The sequence below is a fragment of the Cordyceps fumosorosea genome, assembly GCF_001636725.1.
Source record: "Cordyceps fumosorosea ARSEF 2679 chromosome Unknown scaffold_7, whole genome shotgun sequence".
In the NCBI taxonomy this organism is placed as follows: Eukaryota; Fungi; Ascomycota; class Sordariomycetes; order Hypocreales; family Cordycipitaceae; genus Cordyceps; species Cordyceps fumosorosea.
This window is the reverse complement of record NW_017387307.1, coordinates 947486-963449: the sequence shown is the minus strand read 5'-3', so window position 1 is coordinate 963449 and position 15964 is coordinate 947486. Positions and strand designations below refer to the sequence as shown.

The 15964-nt window shown below is 55.2% G+C and overlaps 4 protein-coding genes across 4 annotated transcripts; 1 reads left to right on the top strand and 3 right to left on the bottom strand.

The window, feature by feature from the left end:
- Positions 1-241: 241 nt before the first annotated feature.
- ISF_03821 (LysM domain-containing protein) lies at positions 242-4298 on the bottom strand (the record flags this gene model as incomplete). The annotated part of the gene is made up of 8 exons (XM_018847427.1): positions 242-2250; positions 2309-2428; positions 2483-2933; positions 3008-3116; positions 3188-3742; positions 3799-3856; positions 3913-4058; positions 4123-4298. The coding sequence occupies 8 exons, from the start codon at positions 4296-4298 to the stop codon at positions 242-244; spliced, it is 3624 nt and encodes a 1207-aa protein (XP_018705634.1).
- Positions 4299-5526: 1228 nt separating this feature from the next.
- On the top strand, positions 5527-9548 carry ISF_03820 (symbiotic chitinase; the record flags this gene model as incomplete). Its single annotated transcript, XM_018847426.1, has 13 exons — positions 5527-5642; positions 5707-5828; positions 5883-5951; positions 6002-6302; positions 6361-6559; positions 6619-6662; positions 6737-7149; positions 7212-7456; positions 7535-7800; positions 7871-8127; positions 8200-8569; positions 8634-8929; positions 9232-9548. 13 exons carry the CDS (start codon positions 5527-5529, stop codon positions 9546-9548), a joined length of 3015 nt encoding a protein of 1004 aa, XP_018705633.1.
- A 146-nt stretch (positions 9549-9694) lies between these two features.
- On the bottom strand, positions 9695-10738 carry ISF_03819 (hypothetical protein; the record flags this gene model as incomplete). Its single annotated transcript, XM_018847425.1, has 1 exon — positions 9695-10738. The coding sequence occupies one exon, from the start codon at positions 10736-10738 to the stop codon at positions 9695-9697; it is 1044 nt and encodes a 347-aa protein (XP_018705632.1).
- Positions 10739-11410: 672 nt separating this feature from the next.
- ISF_03818 (Malate synthase, glyoxysomal) lies at positions 11411-13810 on the bottom strand (the record flags this gene model as incomplete). The annotated part of the gene is made up of 4 exons (XM_018847424.1): positions 11411-11468; positions 11530-11760; positions 11832-12810; positions 13450-13810. 4 exons carry the CDS (start codon positions 13808-13810, stop codon positions 11411-11413), a joined length of 1629 nt encoding a protein of 542 aa, XP_018705631.1.
- Between the last annotated feature and the right edge of the window lie 2154 nt (positions 13811-15964).

The window sequence follows — 15964 nt, the reverse complement described above, 5'->3', positions numbered from 1 at the left end:
AAACTTGACCGGAAATGCAAGGCTTGATTGAATCAAATGCTTTTCACAAGGCACCAGACGCGCCGCACAAGCGTGTTCCGCAGACTTCCGCCTCTGCCTGGCCTGCGGAATCCCGATGAGGGCAAACGGCTAATAATAAGAGACAAGGTACCTCCACAGTGAATTGATTGCATTTTCCACCACCTTCGCCCAACAACATTTGTTTCTGCATTCTATGTACCACCCTCTCCCCGCGATAACCTCACAAGTCTCTAACCCACAGGTTGTCAAAGCTAACGTCGGCCTGATACGTCCTGACGCCCACCAAACCTCCCGCAAACATGCTGTCCGTCGTGTCCACCACCACCTGCCTATTGACCACTACGCGAATCTTGTCCCCTTCGGCAGACACAGTCATCTTTGTCGGCCCCTGGACCTCCCAAGTCTTGCCTCTCTTGAGCTCCGTCCAGCCGCGGTCCATGCGCGCGACGATGACCGACCCGTCACGCGAGAGGCCCGCGTAGTATCCGCGCAGATCGTCACCACCAGGCCCCAGCTCGGCGACGCGGAAGATGAAACCCGCGTCGCCGCCGCCGCCGCCATCGGGGAACGCAATGTCCATGCTCATGGCCACGTTGGAAAAGAAGCTATCAAGCGCGGCCTTGCCATCCGACGCGCTCTTGGCGACGAGAGCCTGCGATGAGGCGTCGAATTCGCCAGAGTATACCTGCCACCCGGACATGGTGCCGTCGGAGAAGTCGTCCATGACGCGGTACGATGGCTGGCCGGTGATGTACATGTTTTGGAACTGCGTCCGCGCCGAGGAGGACTGGAGCCCCGCGACGCCTCTCATGAAGGAGGCGTCGTCGGCGCTAAACTTCATCTCACCATCCAGGTAAACCGCAATCCACGAGCCAGAGGCTACGACGCGCAGATTGTAGACCGTCTCCCGCCTCAGTTCAACCTTTGCATTCCGGAGTTGCTTCCAGCCAGACTCGTCCTGCCGACCCAACACGACGCCATTGTCGAGACTCAGATACGCGTAGTAGCCGCGGTAGCTGCTTTCGCTCACATTGGATGCGCGAAAGAGAATACCCGACTCGCCGGCTCCTTTGTTCATGATGGACAAGTTTGCCTCAACCTTAACACTCGCGTACTTGGTGGGGTTTGTCGCACGCGCCTCACCCTCGGCCACGACAACCATACCGTTGGGTTCCATGTTGAAGGGGCGACCGTACGTGCTCCAATCGTCAGGCATGCTCTGGAAATCCTCCAACCGAGACGGCAAGATGGACAGACCCTTGAAGGACGCGCCTGTCCAGTAGACGCGAGTGCCCAGGAGACCGCTGCTAAACGTATTGTCCTGCGCGGTGATGAGCGGCGTCCGGCCGTTGCCCAGGTAAATCTCAATCTTGTCGCGGTTGGCGCGCACGCGCAGCTTCTGCCATGCATTCCTGGGCACATCCGTGTTGGACCAGCCGAGCTGGCTCCATACGCCGTTGACGACACGGCCAAGGATAAGCCAGCCAGCCGCGCTGATGCCGGCGTAGTAGCCGTCGTAGGCGTCGGCACCTGTGCCCATGTTGGAGCCGCGGAAGATGAATCCCGCGTCGCCCGTTTCGCCATCCAGCTTGACGTCCATGCTCGCGTCAAAGTTGGTCCAGGGCGTACTCAGAATGGCCTTGTCACCATTAGAGCTTCTCGCGACCAGGTTTCCGTCGCTGACGCTGTACGCGTCACCGTACAGGGTCCAGCCTGCCATGTCTTGCTGGAAGCCGTACGAGTTCTTAGCGCCGACGCATGCATACGAATTCACGCTCAGTTGCGTGCAGTCGTTACCGGCTATCGCGTTCCAATTGCCCAAGTCGACTACGCTGATGCCATTCTCCGACGCGATGCTTTCGCAGGACTGGCCGCCCTTGGGTACATAGTGGAAGCGGTCACAAGTATTGGCCATGCCTGACTGTGTAGGGCTAGGTGTTGCACCTGTGCCGCCAGTAAATGTTGGCTTCGCGACGACGGAGGAAGGTGTCGATGACATCGACGTTGAGCTGGAAGTTGTGTCGGAAGACGACGCTGCCGTGGCTGCGGCTGTTGGTCTTGGGTGAAGACTGGGAGCCCCAGCGCAGAAAAACTTTTTATCTTTTTCTGCGTCAAGTCCGGCCACCAAGTCGGCAGAGCAGGACGCTTCAGACAGCCACGGATTGATTGACCTGAAGGTGGCCACGTCGAGCTCGACGGCGGCAGCTGTCCCCTCACAAGTGACATTGTCTGTAAATGAAGTCAGGGAAGATCCATACTTTGACTTGATTCAATACATAGCACCTACATTCAACCTCCCAGGAGCGAATAAATGAGAAGCAATTACAATCTTCGGCTGTCCCGGGCTCAATCATGGCACCGGCGGGCAGCTTAACGCACCACTGCTTTGGCTCTTCAGGGACCGTTCCTGCGCCCATACTTAGTATGCTTGGAGTAGTCAGAGGTGGATTCAGGTGCTTACTTTCAACTTCCTCTTTCTGTACACAGTATTGGTGGTCCTTTGAGAACAAGCAGGTATTCGCAGACAAGCTTGGGTTCCATTCTCTAAGCGCGTCCACAGTAACGTCGTATATGCGCCCGAAGGTGTCACAGGCGTTGATTTCATCATGGTCAAAATACCATATGTCGTAACCTGGGGCATATTTAAAGCAGTTTTTAATGGTACCGGGTGCCAGTGGCTTTTCTTCCGGGGGGCTAGTTGGAGTCGGCTCCGGGCGAGTAAAGGTTGTTGATGGCACCCGTACCGGGTAGCCGGGGTAAGCGGTTATGTCACCGACAGCCTGTGCGCAGTAGGCATAGTCGAGCCACAGGTTGTAGCACTGCTTGTCGACACCAGGGTTGAGAAAGTAAAAGTCGTCGAGAGAGATACTGTTGGCCAGACTGATCTTTGCGCAGCTGTCACCCTTCTTGACCTAGTCACGACGCGAAGCAACCATGTCAGCGTTGCTGCAACACTGCGTGAATGGACGATAATAAGAACACATACTGTATACCACTTGCCACAATTCTTGTTGGATTCTCCGTGGGCGTTTTCCGGGACCGACACGGCTTTCTGGGGCCTGCCTTCATCGACGTTGGCCCCTCCACCCGGGGAACTGAAGAGTGTAAGCCCATTTGCCACGGCGGCACAACCAGTCGCACACGCTCAGGCAGTGGTAAAACATACCTGATGCAGATTGAACGCCCGAAAAGGTCGTAAAGGTTACTGCCGTCAAGCCTGATCATGGGATTCCAAGCCACGAGCTGTCCCACGGTCACCTCGTATCTAGCCGCGAGTTCGTTGATCTCATCCGCCACCTTGACCTTGTGTATCTTGCACATTGGCGGGAGGCATATTGTCTTGCCCACAGGAAGTGGATCGCAATCAAGGCTCAGTCCATTCAAGTCGGAGATGCCATATTCCGTCACATTGAGCTTTTGCGCCAAGATCGAGCAAGAGTCATCACCACCGACCACGTACGGCGTCTCACAGCTCCACGCAGGTGGTGAGGAGGTTGGGACCGGCTGATGGATCGAATATGACGGTGTTTTAAAGGCATATCCGTTAGCCTTACATGAGGCGGTGAGTGCGATAAATTCCTCTGCATACTGCGCGTCATAGCCAATAGGAGACTCCAGCTCATCTTTCCAAGCCCCAAGCTGGCAGTCAGAGCATACCAGGTCTTGCGATGGCTGATCTCGGTGTTTTTGGTAGAGAACATCACAGAACTGACCGGAGGAGCTGGGAGTTATTGTTAATTTAGGTTAGGGAGGGAGGGAGGGAGTACGAAGTCTTACGAATCTTTGCGGCATGACATAGTGTAGCTGTACAGCATGTATTCGACCATTAGAGTTGCTATGCATTGTATTAGTGTTAGAAACGAATAATTCACAGTGCTAAGGGACACTGACCCGGAAACGTCTGGCCGTTTTTCACTATAGAATCTGTTGCGCATGCTTCGTTGATGCTCGACTTGACATCCGCGAGCGCTTTGCCGCAGCTGGGCACGCAAAGCTCCTCTAGCTCGGCTTTTCCTAATAGCCGAGGATTGCTATCGCTGCAAAGACAAAAAGTGTTAGATCATAGCAGCAAAATGTTACATCTACTTTGTTTCCACGTACAATGAGACATGAGTTGGCAGTAGGTCAGAGCATCCTTGAACCGTGGCGTTGACGGCTGCGAAGCAAGTCTCGCTCAAACCGAGCGCTTCGTAGGCATAGGTGAATTGCGAAAATTGTTGCGCGGTCGATAGTAGCAGCAACGCTGCAGAGAAGCACAAGAATTGAAGCCAGAACATGATGGCACAGCTGTACTCTGCGTCTCAAGGTAGGGAAGGTGCCGTCTGGGGGTCGGCATAGTCTTGTGGTTTGGGCCGGATGACGGACCCTATCTATGGAAGATGAAATACATACATCTCAAAGCTTTCATTTTCTGCTTGCGTATCCAGGACATGATGGCTACGGCTATGATTGGGCCGCGATTGTTTCAAGCGCCAAGACAATATATAATAACTTACCCGCATCTATAGCACCGGGCCGCGCAGACAAGATACGCGCGGACAACGGACCGATTTGTCTGGCGGACCACGCCTGCATTAGCTTGCGCCGTTAATATAATACCTTAATATTAGGTTATTATAACCTTAAGTAAAAGATTGTTGGCTTGGGGCGAACGGAAAAGCCATGCCAAGGTCATACAACCAGGCGTGTCGCAATCTAGATTGGCAGCCTCGCCGGGAACGGTTGTATCCGTTGGTCCACCTAGATCTATTGCACTGGGCATCCTATTTTAGCAGCTTCCTGTATCAAGATGCATCGTGTATTGCGTCCGAAACTCGTTCGGATTACCGGCGGGTCGAACTGAACGGGGCAGTCGGCCGTCGGGCCGTTGGGCCCGCCGTTGCTCAAAGTGAGCCGCCTCATTGCGATAACATCTTTGAGAGAGATGGGAGCTGTCGGCGGATTTTATGTATAAAGTCCGCATGAATATCGACTGGGACTTTGCCTGAGAATATTGTTTTCTCATCAACGAAAACAAAGTATTGGCTTGGCGCGGATACTTGCCGAGCTCGTGCGAGAAGTCGCAAGCTGAGCGTTGAGACTATGTTAGACACTGAGGCCCCCAAGTCATTGGCATGGAGGCTTTCTTTTCTTTCAAGAATTGACAGGTAGTCAAGAAGCACTTCTGCTTTAGACCCATCCACAATGCTGTTGTTTCAAGCTGTAGCTGCGTCTGCAGCTATCTGGCTCGCGACTGCTGAGCCAGTTGGCACCAGCCCGCGTTACTCTCGTGGACTCATGTTCCCAGGTGCACGAGGGGAAGCCTATGAAGCAACCCACGCCCAAGAAATCGATGTCACACTTAATCGACGAGATGACTATACCTGCAGTGCATCCAATCCCTGCCGAAACAAGGCTTGCTGCGGCCCTTCAGGGTACTGTGGTTACGGTAAGCAACATGATCCAAGACCGAGAGTCCTGCTACGACAAAAGTTTTGCTATGCTAAAAGCTCGTCTGCTGACAACATGAGTGAGCCAGGTCCCTTGTATTGCGGTACTGGCTGCCTCGCTAATTGCGATGCGACGGCTGAGTGTGGAAAGTTTGCCAAAGAGCCGGGGAAGAAGTGCCCGCTTAACGTTTGGTACGTCGCCGGTTATCTCTCCATTTAGGGAGAATAAAGACTATCATACTGACAACATAAATAGCTGCAGTCAACATGGCTTTTGTGGTACGACAACAGATTTCTGCAACTCTAAATGCCAGAGTAATTGCGTCGAGCACCCCAAGCCGCCTGGAGGCTCTAGCACTGGGCGGACATTATCTAGAGGTAAGTGAGAGCACCACGACCACTCTAAATATTTCTACTAACATGATTCATTAGTTATTGGATACTACGAAGCGTGGAATGCCCGCTCCAAGTGTCACGAGACGCTGCCCAAGGACCTGCCCCGTAAGCTCGGCCACTACTTCGCTGTTCAACAAGTACTGACTTACTAGCAGTCGCCGCCCTCACGCATATCAACTATGCATTTGCCTTTATCCATCCAGTCTCATTCGTAGTCACTACTATGGACTCTGCCACCCCGGGATCGCTGTTTGCTGATCTGGAGAGACTCAAGTCGGCTAAGCCGAGCCTACAGATCTGGGTCAGCATTGGCGGATGGACCTTTTCTGATGACAACACACCTACGCAGCCTGTCTTTGGAAATATTGCGCGGGATCAAAAGTATAGAGAAATCTTTGCAAAGAACCTGCTGTCCTTTGTTCAGATGTATGGATATGACGGCGTCGACATTGACTGGTAATGGTTGTACCTCCCCCTCACAGCCCATCATCGGCTAACATGACTGGCAACGCAGGGAATACCCCGGAGCGCCTGACCGTGGTGGGAAGCCAGAGGACGTCGAAAACTATGTCCTCTTGCTCAAAGAGATTCGAGCCGTGTTTGACCGCTCTGGGCGCCAGCTCGGCATCTCACTCACCATACCGGCGTCGTACTGGTACCTGAAATGGTTTGATCTGCCGGGCTTACTCAAGTACGCCGACTTTGTCAATCTAGTGAGTCTTATCCTACCGCCATATATGGACATATTGTGGTGCTGACTACTTGTAATTAGATGAGTTATGATTTGCATGGAGTCTGGGACAGCAGCAATCCCATGTGAGCCACCGAGCCACCCATCGGGCCTACATCTTGGCCAAACCGATGGCTGCTGCTAACTTTGCTATTTCTAGTGGCAGCAGGGTCCTCGGACATACAAACTTGACAGAAATCTCCCTTGCGGCTGAATTACTGTGGAGGGCTGGCGTGAAACCTTCACAAGTCTCTCTAGGCTTTGGCTTTTACGGCCGCGCATTCACCTTACAAGATCCATCCTGCACCACGCCGGGATGCCCGTTCAAAGAAGGCGCCCGGCCTGGCGTCTGTACCGGCACCAGCGGCTATCTTGCTTACTACGAAGTGCAAGACATCTTAAAAAAGAACCCTGATATCGAGGTTGTCCACGATAAGGAAGCTGCAGTCAAGTACATGACGTGGGATCAGGACCAGTGGATTTCCTTCGACGATGCAGACACGTTCAAGCAGAAAGTCGAATGGGCGGACAAGATTGGCTTTTCTGGAGCATTGATTTGGGCATCGGACCTGGGTAGGGTGCTCCGTGGCTTCTTAATGTGCAGAGAAAAGTTTGCTAACAGGCGAGAACACCAGACGACTACACCTGGAGCGCCCACAAGGCTCTGATCAGCAAGGAAATCCCCAACAACTACAAGATTCCGAACCCTCTGGTTCGGCGAATGCTTCCGGGAACGACCTATGAAGAATACTCGACGGAAGCCTGCTATCGCCAGAAGGACTGTGCAGATCTGAACAACCCGTTGGTGTCGCGCTGCGCGAGCGGGTACTTTACCGCCGGCTACGACGTTTCGGACTGCGGCGACAATAAGAAGATCAAGGTTAGTCAATGAAGTGCCACCCCTACCACCTCTGCAGGTTGTTTCAAGTAAAACTGACTTTTGGCCCGCTGTCGCAAGTATGCAAAACGCATCTGCTGCCCGTCCAGCAATAGTCCGACATACTGCACCTGGCGCGGCCGGCCGGATTGGATCGGCGACTGTAACGGCCAGTGCCAGCAGGGAGAGATGACGCTCTTTGAGTCGAGGCGAGGCGGCAAGTCCGAGCTTGGCAACAAGGACGATGAGAGCGGCGAAAACAAAAAGTGCAGGCGAGGCGTCAAGACGTTTTGCTGCGGTTCACGCCGCTTTTCGAAAGAGGACAGGACCTGCCGCTGGACACAATGGTGCGTATCAATGGAACATGAGCCACGAGACGAGACTACCAAGCTAACAATATGCCCACGCGGCTTCAAGTAACGAGAAGTGCTCCGGTGACGAAAGTGAGCTTGCTAAAGTGGTCCAGTACGACGACAAGGACAAGGGCAGCAAGGGCTGCAACTGGTACAAGGATGGACAGCGATACTGCTGTAAGAAGGGGTACAAGGACGTGACTGCGTTCAAGTACTGCAACTGGGTCGGCCAAGGCGACTGCGGCGAGAATCGGTGTAGCGGTACTGAAGTCACCGTTCACCAGAGCTCGGTCGGAGCTGGAGGCTGGAAACAGTGTCTGTGTAAGAAACATCTTGAACCCTCCCTAAGTCATGACGATTCATATGCTAACGATACCCGGCATCATGACACAGGGGGTCGCAAGAAATCGCTCTGCTGCTCACCGAACCCGGACTTTGATATGCAGCATAGCGCGACAATGTGCGCTGCCGGCGTCGGCGAGTCCTTGCTAGAAGATGAGCTACCAGATTATGAGGATGACGGTGCTGATGACTCTTTGCTGGATCGCGCAGCGGGGCCTTCAGACCTCACCTTACATCCCTCTGTTCGTTCTCTGGAAGCCAGAGGCGGTCGTAGAACTTACATGTTCGATGTTGTCAAGTGGTTGCCGTCACTGGTCACTCACCTGGGCAAGGAGTTGAGATTTTCCTCGAGCCCATACCCCCAGCCACCGAGGCTTGTCGAGCTCTGGGCCAAATCAGAGATACCCGCCATAGCGTTCAGGTACGTCACATTGCTATCCGAGAAAGCGTTTCTCCAGACTAATGCGTACATGAATACATGGCAGGATGGCTGCGGGAAGTTGTGTGCAGCCAGGTCTCGAGAAGCTGGATCCTTCAAAGCTCACAACGCCAGCAGAGCTTCGCTTGTTCCCCCATATGGATATCGAGCATAGCATCGATCTCAATGTTCTTTCCAACTTTTTCCAGACGGCCATGACAGGTATTCTTCCATCGCAAGCTATTGTCGCCACAAAAGTAGGCTTCACCGCGGTGCAGCTTTGGTCAGCGTGGAAGACGCCCATGACAGGGCCATTGCCTCCTCTGAAGCTTCCCAGAGGCTCCGAGCACACTATCAATGATCGTATGTTCAGTGTCATGGGATCAACTCCGCATCTAGCGCCATTCACGCTTCTCTTCAACGAACTGAATGTCCAAAAGGGGAAACTTTTTAAAATGGAATCGCCGATTTCGGATGACAGGATGAAAAAGATTATGAAATCGACGACGGACGCTGTTTCAAGTTCCGCCACGTTGATGTCCGCTGTGCGCCAGGTATGTACTGTCCCTGCCTCCTTATTAGGTAGGCTGGCAGATCGTCGCCATGACGCAACTGACAGGGCTCATGCACGCAGGTACATGGACTTTTTGAATATCTTCACGCAGACGAGTATGTCAAGGCAGCCTCAGGGGTCCTCGATGCGCTGCACACCGAGGCAGGCGTCGCAGAGAAGGTCTGGGGTCTGACCGGCTTCCAGGAGCTGTTTCAAGAGTTCCAGGCCGACTTTTTGAAGCATTCCACCAGTACTGTTTTGCGCAATTACGAAGGCATTGTCAAAACAGCAACTCAACTTGTGACCAACAAAAAGTATGGCCTCCCAGCGGACATTGCCACACTACGGGCCTTGGAGCTTGAGAAGCTTGGCAAAGCAACCGCATCCATGACCTTGAAGCACCTCATCCGAAAGGATTCGGGCAGCTAGGTAACTTTCATGACATTTCTTGTAGTAGGTAGGAATAGTGGTAGATGAATAGCAAAGCCAAGGGGCACTGGTGCTGATGGCAAAGCTCGCGTTGGTGGCATTTCGAGGCGAGAATGGGCTGATGGAAGCGGTCGCTCAAGTAGAAATTACATACGAACGCGGGCATCTCGCTCTTGCCGCTCTTTAAGCCATCTGTTGACATCGTACTGAGCCCCCCCTGTGTGGCCTTCTGCCTCATCCCCCCTCCATGGCTCCTCGCGACCACGCTGCACGTAGCACTCCCTGTCCTGTATCTCTGGCGGCCGAGTACGTTCCTGCATAGACGAAAACTCTCGGACGCCGTCGTACTCTTCCACCACGTCCTTCAAGGGCAAGTAATACCACCCGACATCGTCTTCCAGGTTTCCCTCGATGGGCTCCTGGTAGGTTTCTCCATCGTCAGAGTCGTCACGGACGCCTCTGTACTGCTCCTCTGAAGCGTATCTGAGATCAACCACCCCGATAAACGGCAAAGGAACAGGTACCTCAGTACCGTTGGCCAGCAGCAGAATCGACACATGGTCGAGCGAGTCGAGCGAGCGTCGGTCCACCGTGAGACAGAAGCGATACCGCGGGTGGAACGAGGAGTGCTCTTCCCACGCGACGGGGTTGAGCGGCGGCAGGCCCCGGGCCACCGTCCAGCGCGAAAACCGCTCGCGCACCTCGTACGACGTCGCCGACTCGAGCGTCGCGCGGTCCTGCACCACGGGGAAATCCATCATCGGAATCAGGTCCGGCCGCCCGCGGGACTCGAGCGCCTCCCGTACTGCCGCGCGGAGCGCGTCGAGCAGCCGCGCAAGCTTGCCATCCGAGTCGTCGCCGTCATACGCGGTGCGGTAGATGACGAAGCCCCAGCGGCCCGCGTCGACGGGAGGGACCCAATCGGCGGCGGCGAAGGCCTCGATGTTCTGGAGCAAGCGGTTGGGCGCGGTCGGCCCGGGGGCCCAATCCCAGCCCGGGTCGGCGATGGAGGTTGAGAACAGGGCCGTGGCGGCGGCGGGTGGTGTCGAGCCTGCGGCGTCAGCGGTGCTGCTGCCGTGGACGACAGGGAGAGGATGGTGAAGGAGGAGGTTGGTGGGTGTCAGCAGCGCGATGGACGCGCAGGCTGCTCGCCGGCGCGAGATTCCGGGTCTTGCGAGCTGACGGAGCATCGCGGCAGCCGCGATCGCGAGACAGAGAGACAGGGCGGCGCGCGCAAGCATCCGAGTTGAAAAATTCTTGTTGTTGGCTGGGCCAGTTCGCTTCCATTCTTCCCCTCTTCCGAGAGAAGGGGCAGCAAGCAAGCAGGGGGGGTTCTTTTTGAGCGTGCCCCGTTGCCGATTGCATATTTTCTGCAGCTTACCTATACTATCACAGCCCAATTTTATCAGCGGTATCCGCACAGCATTCAAAAATTTCAAAGAACAAAAAATCACCAGTGCAAAAGTTGAATCTCGTCGCACACAAATCATGCGACGTGGAAATCGTTGCTGGTAGTGAAGAACCGAAATAAGCCCAGTTGTCCCCGATGTAAATCCTCAAAACGCCGACTAAAGAAAATGAGACGAGAAATCTCAAGTCTCTGGTATCATAAGTATATCCAATCAATGGCCATCATGTCAAGGTAGTTTTTGTCAATTCAAAGCTACTACAGCTTCCTTTGCGAGTCCAGTCTTGTATTCCCTCACACAAGATTATGACACGAGGAAAAAGGAAAAAAGGAAAAAAAAACAATCAAACAACAAACCATGATCCAGTGCGTAATTGTTCAAGAAAAAAATCGCATCAGGTGTACAGAAGATGTGAAAGGCAAGCCGTTGTGACGCGGTGCTCTTTTCTCTTCTTTACAACTTGGCGGCAGGGGCGGGGGAGCCGGGAGCAGTAATCTCGTCGTACAGAAGGCTACGGGACATGTGTGAGCAACGTGAATGAAGACGGCTGAAGTCGGAGCGGAGCAGCATACCTGGTCAGGAAGTCGGCATAGTCCTCGCCGGTGACCTGGCCGGCAAAGTACTGCGCGGCGAGGTGGTACTTGTTGCCCTTGCCGGCCTTGGAGGCCAGCTGTTCGGCGCTCTCCTTGAGCAGCTTGAGGGCGTAGGCCTTGTCGACGCGCTTGCCCTCGGCGGTGGTGACGCCGTGGCGCGCCCACTGCCAGAGCTGGGAGCGGGAGACTTCTGCGGTGGCGGCGTCCTCCCTGTTTTGGTTGTTAGCGACACTCAAGGCAAGATACACACAAAAAAGGTGGTGAAGGAACCAGAAACTTACATCAAGAAGTTGATGGGCACGCAGCCGACGCCGCGGATCCAGGCCTCCATGTAGCCCAGGCCGATGTTGAGGTTCTTGCGGATGCCCTCCTCGGTGACCTTGCCGGGGACGTTCATGTTGAGCAGGTCGTTCTGGCCGACCTTGACCTCCTCGCGGCGCACGAACAGCTGGTTGGGCGTCGGCATGTGCGTGTTGAACACGTCCAGCGCGATCGCCGCCAGCGCCGGGTGCGCCACCCAGGTGCCGTCGTGTCCCGCGCGCACCTCGCGCAGCTTGTCCGCGCGCACGTTGGCCATGGCCGCGTCGTTGGCCGCCTTGTCGTCCTTGATCGGGATCTGCGCCGCCATGCCGCCCATCGCGTGCACCCCGCGACGGTGGCACGTCTGGATCAGCAGCTTGACGTAGGCGTCCATGAACGGCACCGTCATCGTCACCGCCGACCGGTCCGGCAGCACAAAGTTGGGGTTGAGGCGGAACTTCTTGATGACCGAGAAGATGTAGTCCCAGCGGCCGCAGTTGAGCCCGGACGAGTGGTCGCGCAGCTCGTAGATAATCTCGTCCATCTCAAAGGCGGCCAGGATGGTCTCGATGAGGACGGTGCCGCGGATGGTGCCGCGCGGCATGCCGATGTAGTCCTGGGCCAGGTTGAAGACGTCGTTCCACAGGCGCGCCTCGAGGTGCGACTCCATCTTGGGCAGGTAAAAGTACGGCCCGTAGCCGCGACGCTGGTACTCGACGGCGTTGTGGAAGAAGTACAGGCCAAAGTCGAAGAGCGAGCCGGACATGGGCTCGCCGTCGACGGTGACGTGCTTCTCCTCGAGGTGCCAGCCGCGCGGGCGGACGATGAGGGTCGGGTGCTTGCGGTCGGTGCGCAGCTTGTACTCCTTGGCGCCCTGCTTGAAGTCAACTTGGCCGCGGATGGCATCGTAGAGGTTGACCTGGCCGTTGATCATGTTGTCCCAGGTGGGAGCGGACGAGTCTGGGGAGTGACGTCAGTCATTGGTACAGGGTAGGTTTGGGGGAGTTGGTTGTTTGTTTGCGTTGGTGGCGGGGGGTAATGGAGGGGACAAAGGACAGGGGACAAAGGGGATGGATTGATTCGGGCTGGTCATCACCAGCCAAGGCATGTATGGCCTCTTCTTCCGTCTTGACCAGCCCTCTCGGCTCGATGCTCTACCCTTCTCGACTGTCACAAGCTCTCTGTCTGGCCCTGGTACTCCACGCCCCACATTTTCTCGGAGCAGCGCGCGAGTGCCCGGGCCGAGCAGATGCGGCAACAGGAGCTTGCACCCGAGGTATTGAGAGTTGGGCAGAAGAGCAAGGGTCGTCAGAAATGACCAGAGGTCAAGAATTTCGAGAAAATTCCAGAGCAACAGATGTGACCTCCATTGGCGCTCCCCCAAGCTCTGGCAAGCTCACCCGTCGCCCAATTCGATAGAGCCGCATCGTAGGGCCAGCCGAACCGGGGTCGCGGTGGATAGGCTTACTAGATACGCATGGCCAGAGCCGCCAAAAGAGGAAATATCATGTGCGCGCGCGTGTAGTCGAGAGCAAGCATGTGTGTGTGTGTGTGTATAATAAAAGGATAAAACAAGACCAAGCAACAGGAAAAACTCACCCTCAAAATCCGACATGTAGGTAAAGACGTCCGAGTTGAGCGCGTTGACGACCATCTTGCGGTCGGGCGGGCCGGTGATCTCGACGCGGCGGTCGACCAGGCCCGGGGCGGGCGGCGCGCCCTTCCAGGTGGCATTCTCGCGGATGTGCTTGGTCTCGGGCAGGAAGTCGGGCAGCACGCCGCGGTCGAGCTCGGCCTGGCGCAGCTTGCGGCGCTCAAGCAGGCTCTTGCGCGTGCCGTTGAAGGACCGGTGCAGCAGCGCGAGGAAGGTGAGGGCCTGCGGGGTGAGGATCTTCTTGTGCGCGTGGTCGACCTTGCCGAGGACGTTGACGCCCTGGAGGATGGTGTCTTGTGAAGCCATTGCGGGAGGAGGTGTGTGAAGGGAGATGGGAGGCAAGAAAAGGGATGGGAAGGATGTATGTAATGTTCGCTGTTTGTTGCTGGCCTTGTTCGATGGATGACGATGACAAGGCGGCAGGACAAGACTTGGAGGCGGAAGAGAGATGATACAAGACGAGGGAGGTTTCAGTTATTCTGGGAGAGTTGGGGGAGGGGAAGGGGGAACTGGACGTATGTATATAACAAAGAAAAGCCCGGTGGCTGTTCCGGGATCTTGTCGCTTCAGGGCAAACTGTGTGCTTGTATGAATCGAACTTGTACCCCCCTTCACGTGTCAAGGCAACGGGCGGGCGGTTTTGGGCAAGGCTTCTTGCGAGTTGGAGAGCGAGTGAGTCGGCTGGGGTGTGGTTCGGAAAGCGGATAGCGCCAAAAACTGCCCAAAAATGCCAGAGCCAAAAGTGAATGCGTTGCGTCACTTGGGGTGGGAGTGGAGATGATGGGGGAGGGATCGAGACAAGCCAGGACCGGAGAGAACAAGGGCTTGTTGTCGTTGCTGTCTCGGCTTCTTCGTTGTCGAGGAGGTTATAAGCTGGAGTGTCTGCTTTTCGTGCGTTTTGTTCAACTTGTTTATTGTTAGCCTGTCGTCGACGTTTTCTTCTCAGCATCCTGGAAGCCCAGCTGAAAGCAATCACCATCTGGACGCACGAGGCCAAAATCTCCGTTGTACGGGCGGTTTTTAGGCGACGTCGGGGCGGGCTTCCAGTGGGTGGGCCGGGGTAGTTGGAGGGGGCTCCGGGGAGTGCAATCTACCAACGTGCCTGCCATTGACAATGTTGCATACCTTGAGAGTTTCAAAAGCTGGCAAAGTTTGTAGATGCGGTGAGCTTGATAGAGCAATCGTTTGAAAGCGAATAGAGTTGTATCGTATGAATGTTTGCAGCCTGTTGAAGTATCGACAGGCCTGGTGCAAGCCGATTTTTATCCTTTCACAAACTACCTACATAGCTATGTAGAAGCCGACTCCGGGCCAAGTATTAGTAGAATCGAGCAACGCCGCTGCGCCCTCCTCCGGAAATCAACAGCCGGCACACGAGCTATCTACCTTGGATTCCGGGGTGAACAACCATGACACATAATGACTACATTGCCAATGGAATATCGCTATCGGCGCCAATCCCCTTCCCCTTCCCCTTCCCCTTCCCCTTCACCCGCAATTCCGTACCTCTTTCGGCACCCATCGGTCCAGGTCCTGGGCTCGCTCGGGTGTATGGAGCTTTCAGCACCACCAATTCTAGAGCCGCGAGCGGCGGGCGCGCCAATCAAGTTGTGGGGGGCAAGTCAATCTCGTCCCAGCCGGTGAAAGCCACTGCACCAATTGAATGCCTGTTTTCTCCGTTCCCTGCACCAAAAAAAAAAACAGAGACTGGAAACATGGCACGATGCGAGGTATTGTCTATGTCTGTGTGTCCGTGTTTTGCAGACAAGTAAATACATGTGCGACCTGCAGGCTCGCGTATCAAATTCTGCATGGGAACCATAGCTCTAGCCAGTAACACGGCCTAGAAAGCGACTTACCAGGGACCTTGCTGCTAGTTTGGCGTGCGGCGTGCGGGGAGGAGGGCGCTTTTACAGTTCACAGCGGTCTTGTCAACCCCAGTAATCCTAGTAGAGAGCTACTGGTAGAGCGCATCTCTTGCAGGAACAACTAGCCACGGCCTCGGCAGATCCAGCGCGACGTGCATGCTGCCAATAGTTCAGGGCTTTTTTTTTTTGGAAGGGGCTTGCTTGCTGCTTGGCCTTGCACCACCCACCACCACCAAGGCAGCGGTCGCGGCGCTCCCCGGCCGACGGCCGACGCACCGACGGAGCTGCACGACACACCCCCCCCCCCTCCCCCAATCCCAAAGCCCAGCCGCCGCCTGTGCAGCCAGGCGAAGTAGTTGTCAAGAGGTAATGGAAACTCGTAGTTGTCGGAGCTGCTGCAAGTTTTGTAGGCAAAGCAATGGCCACAAAGGATGCCTGCCGTATCTCCGATTTTTATACACCCAGCATGGCTCGGAGACCAGGCGCAGGCACGGAGTTCCGAGCCTATGCAGATGATGCGTGTTGTCGTGCCTGGATGAGATTCTCTTGGGTGTCGGACTTCGTTTCTCTGAAATATTGAGCAAAACGTATT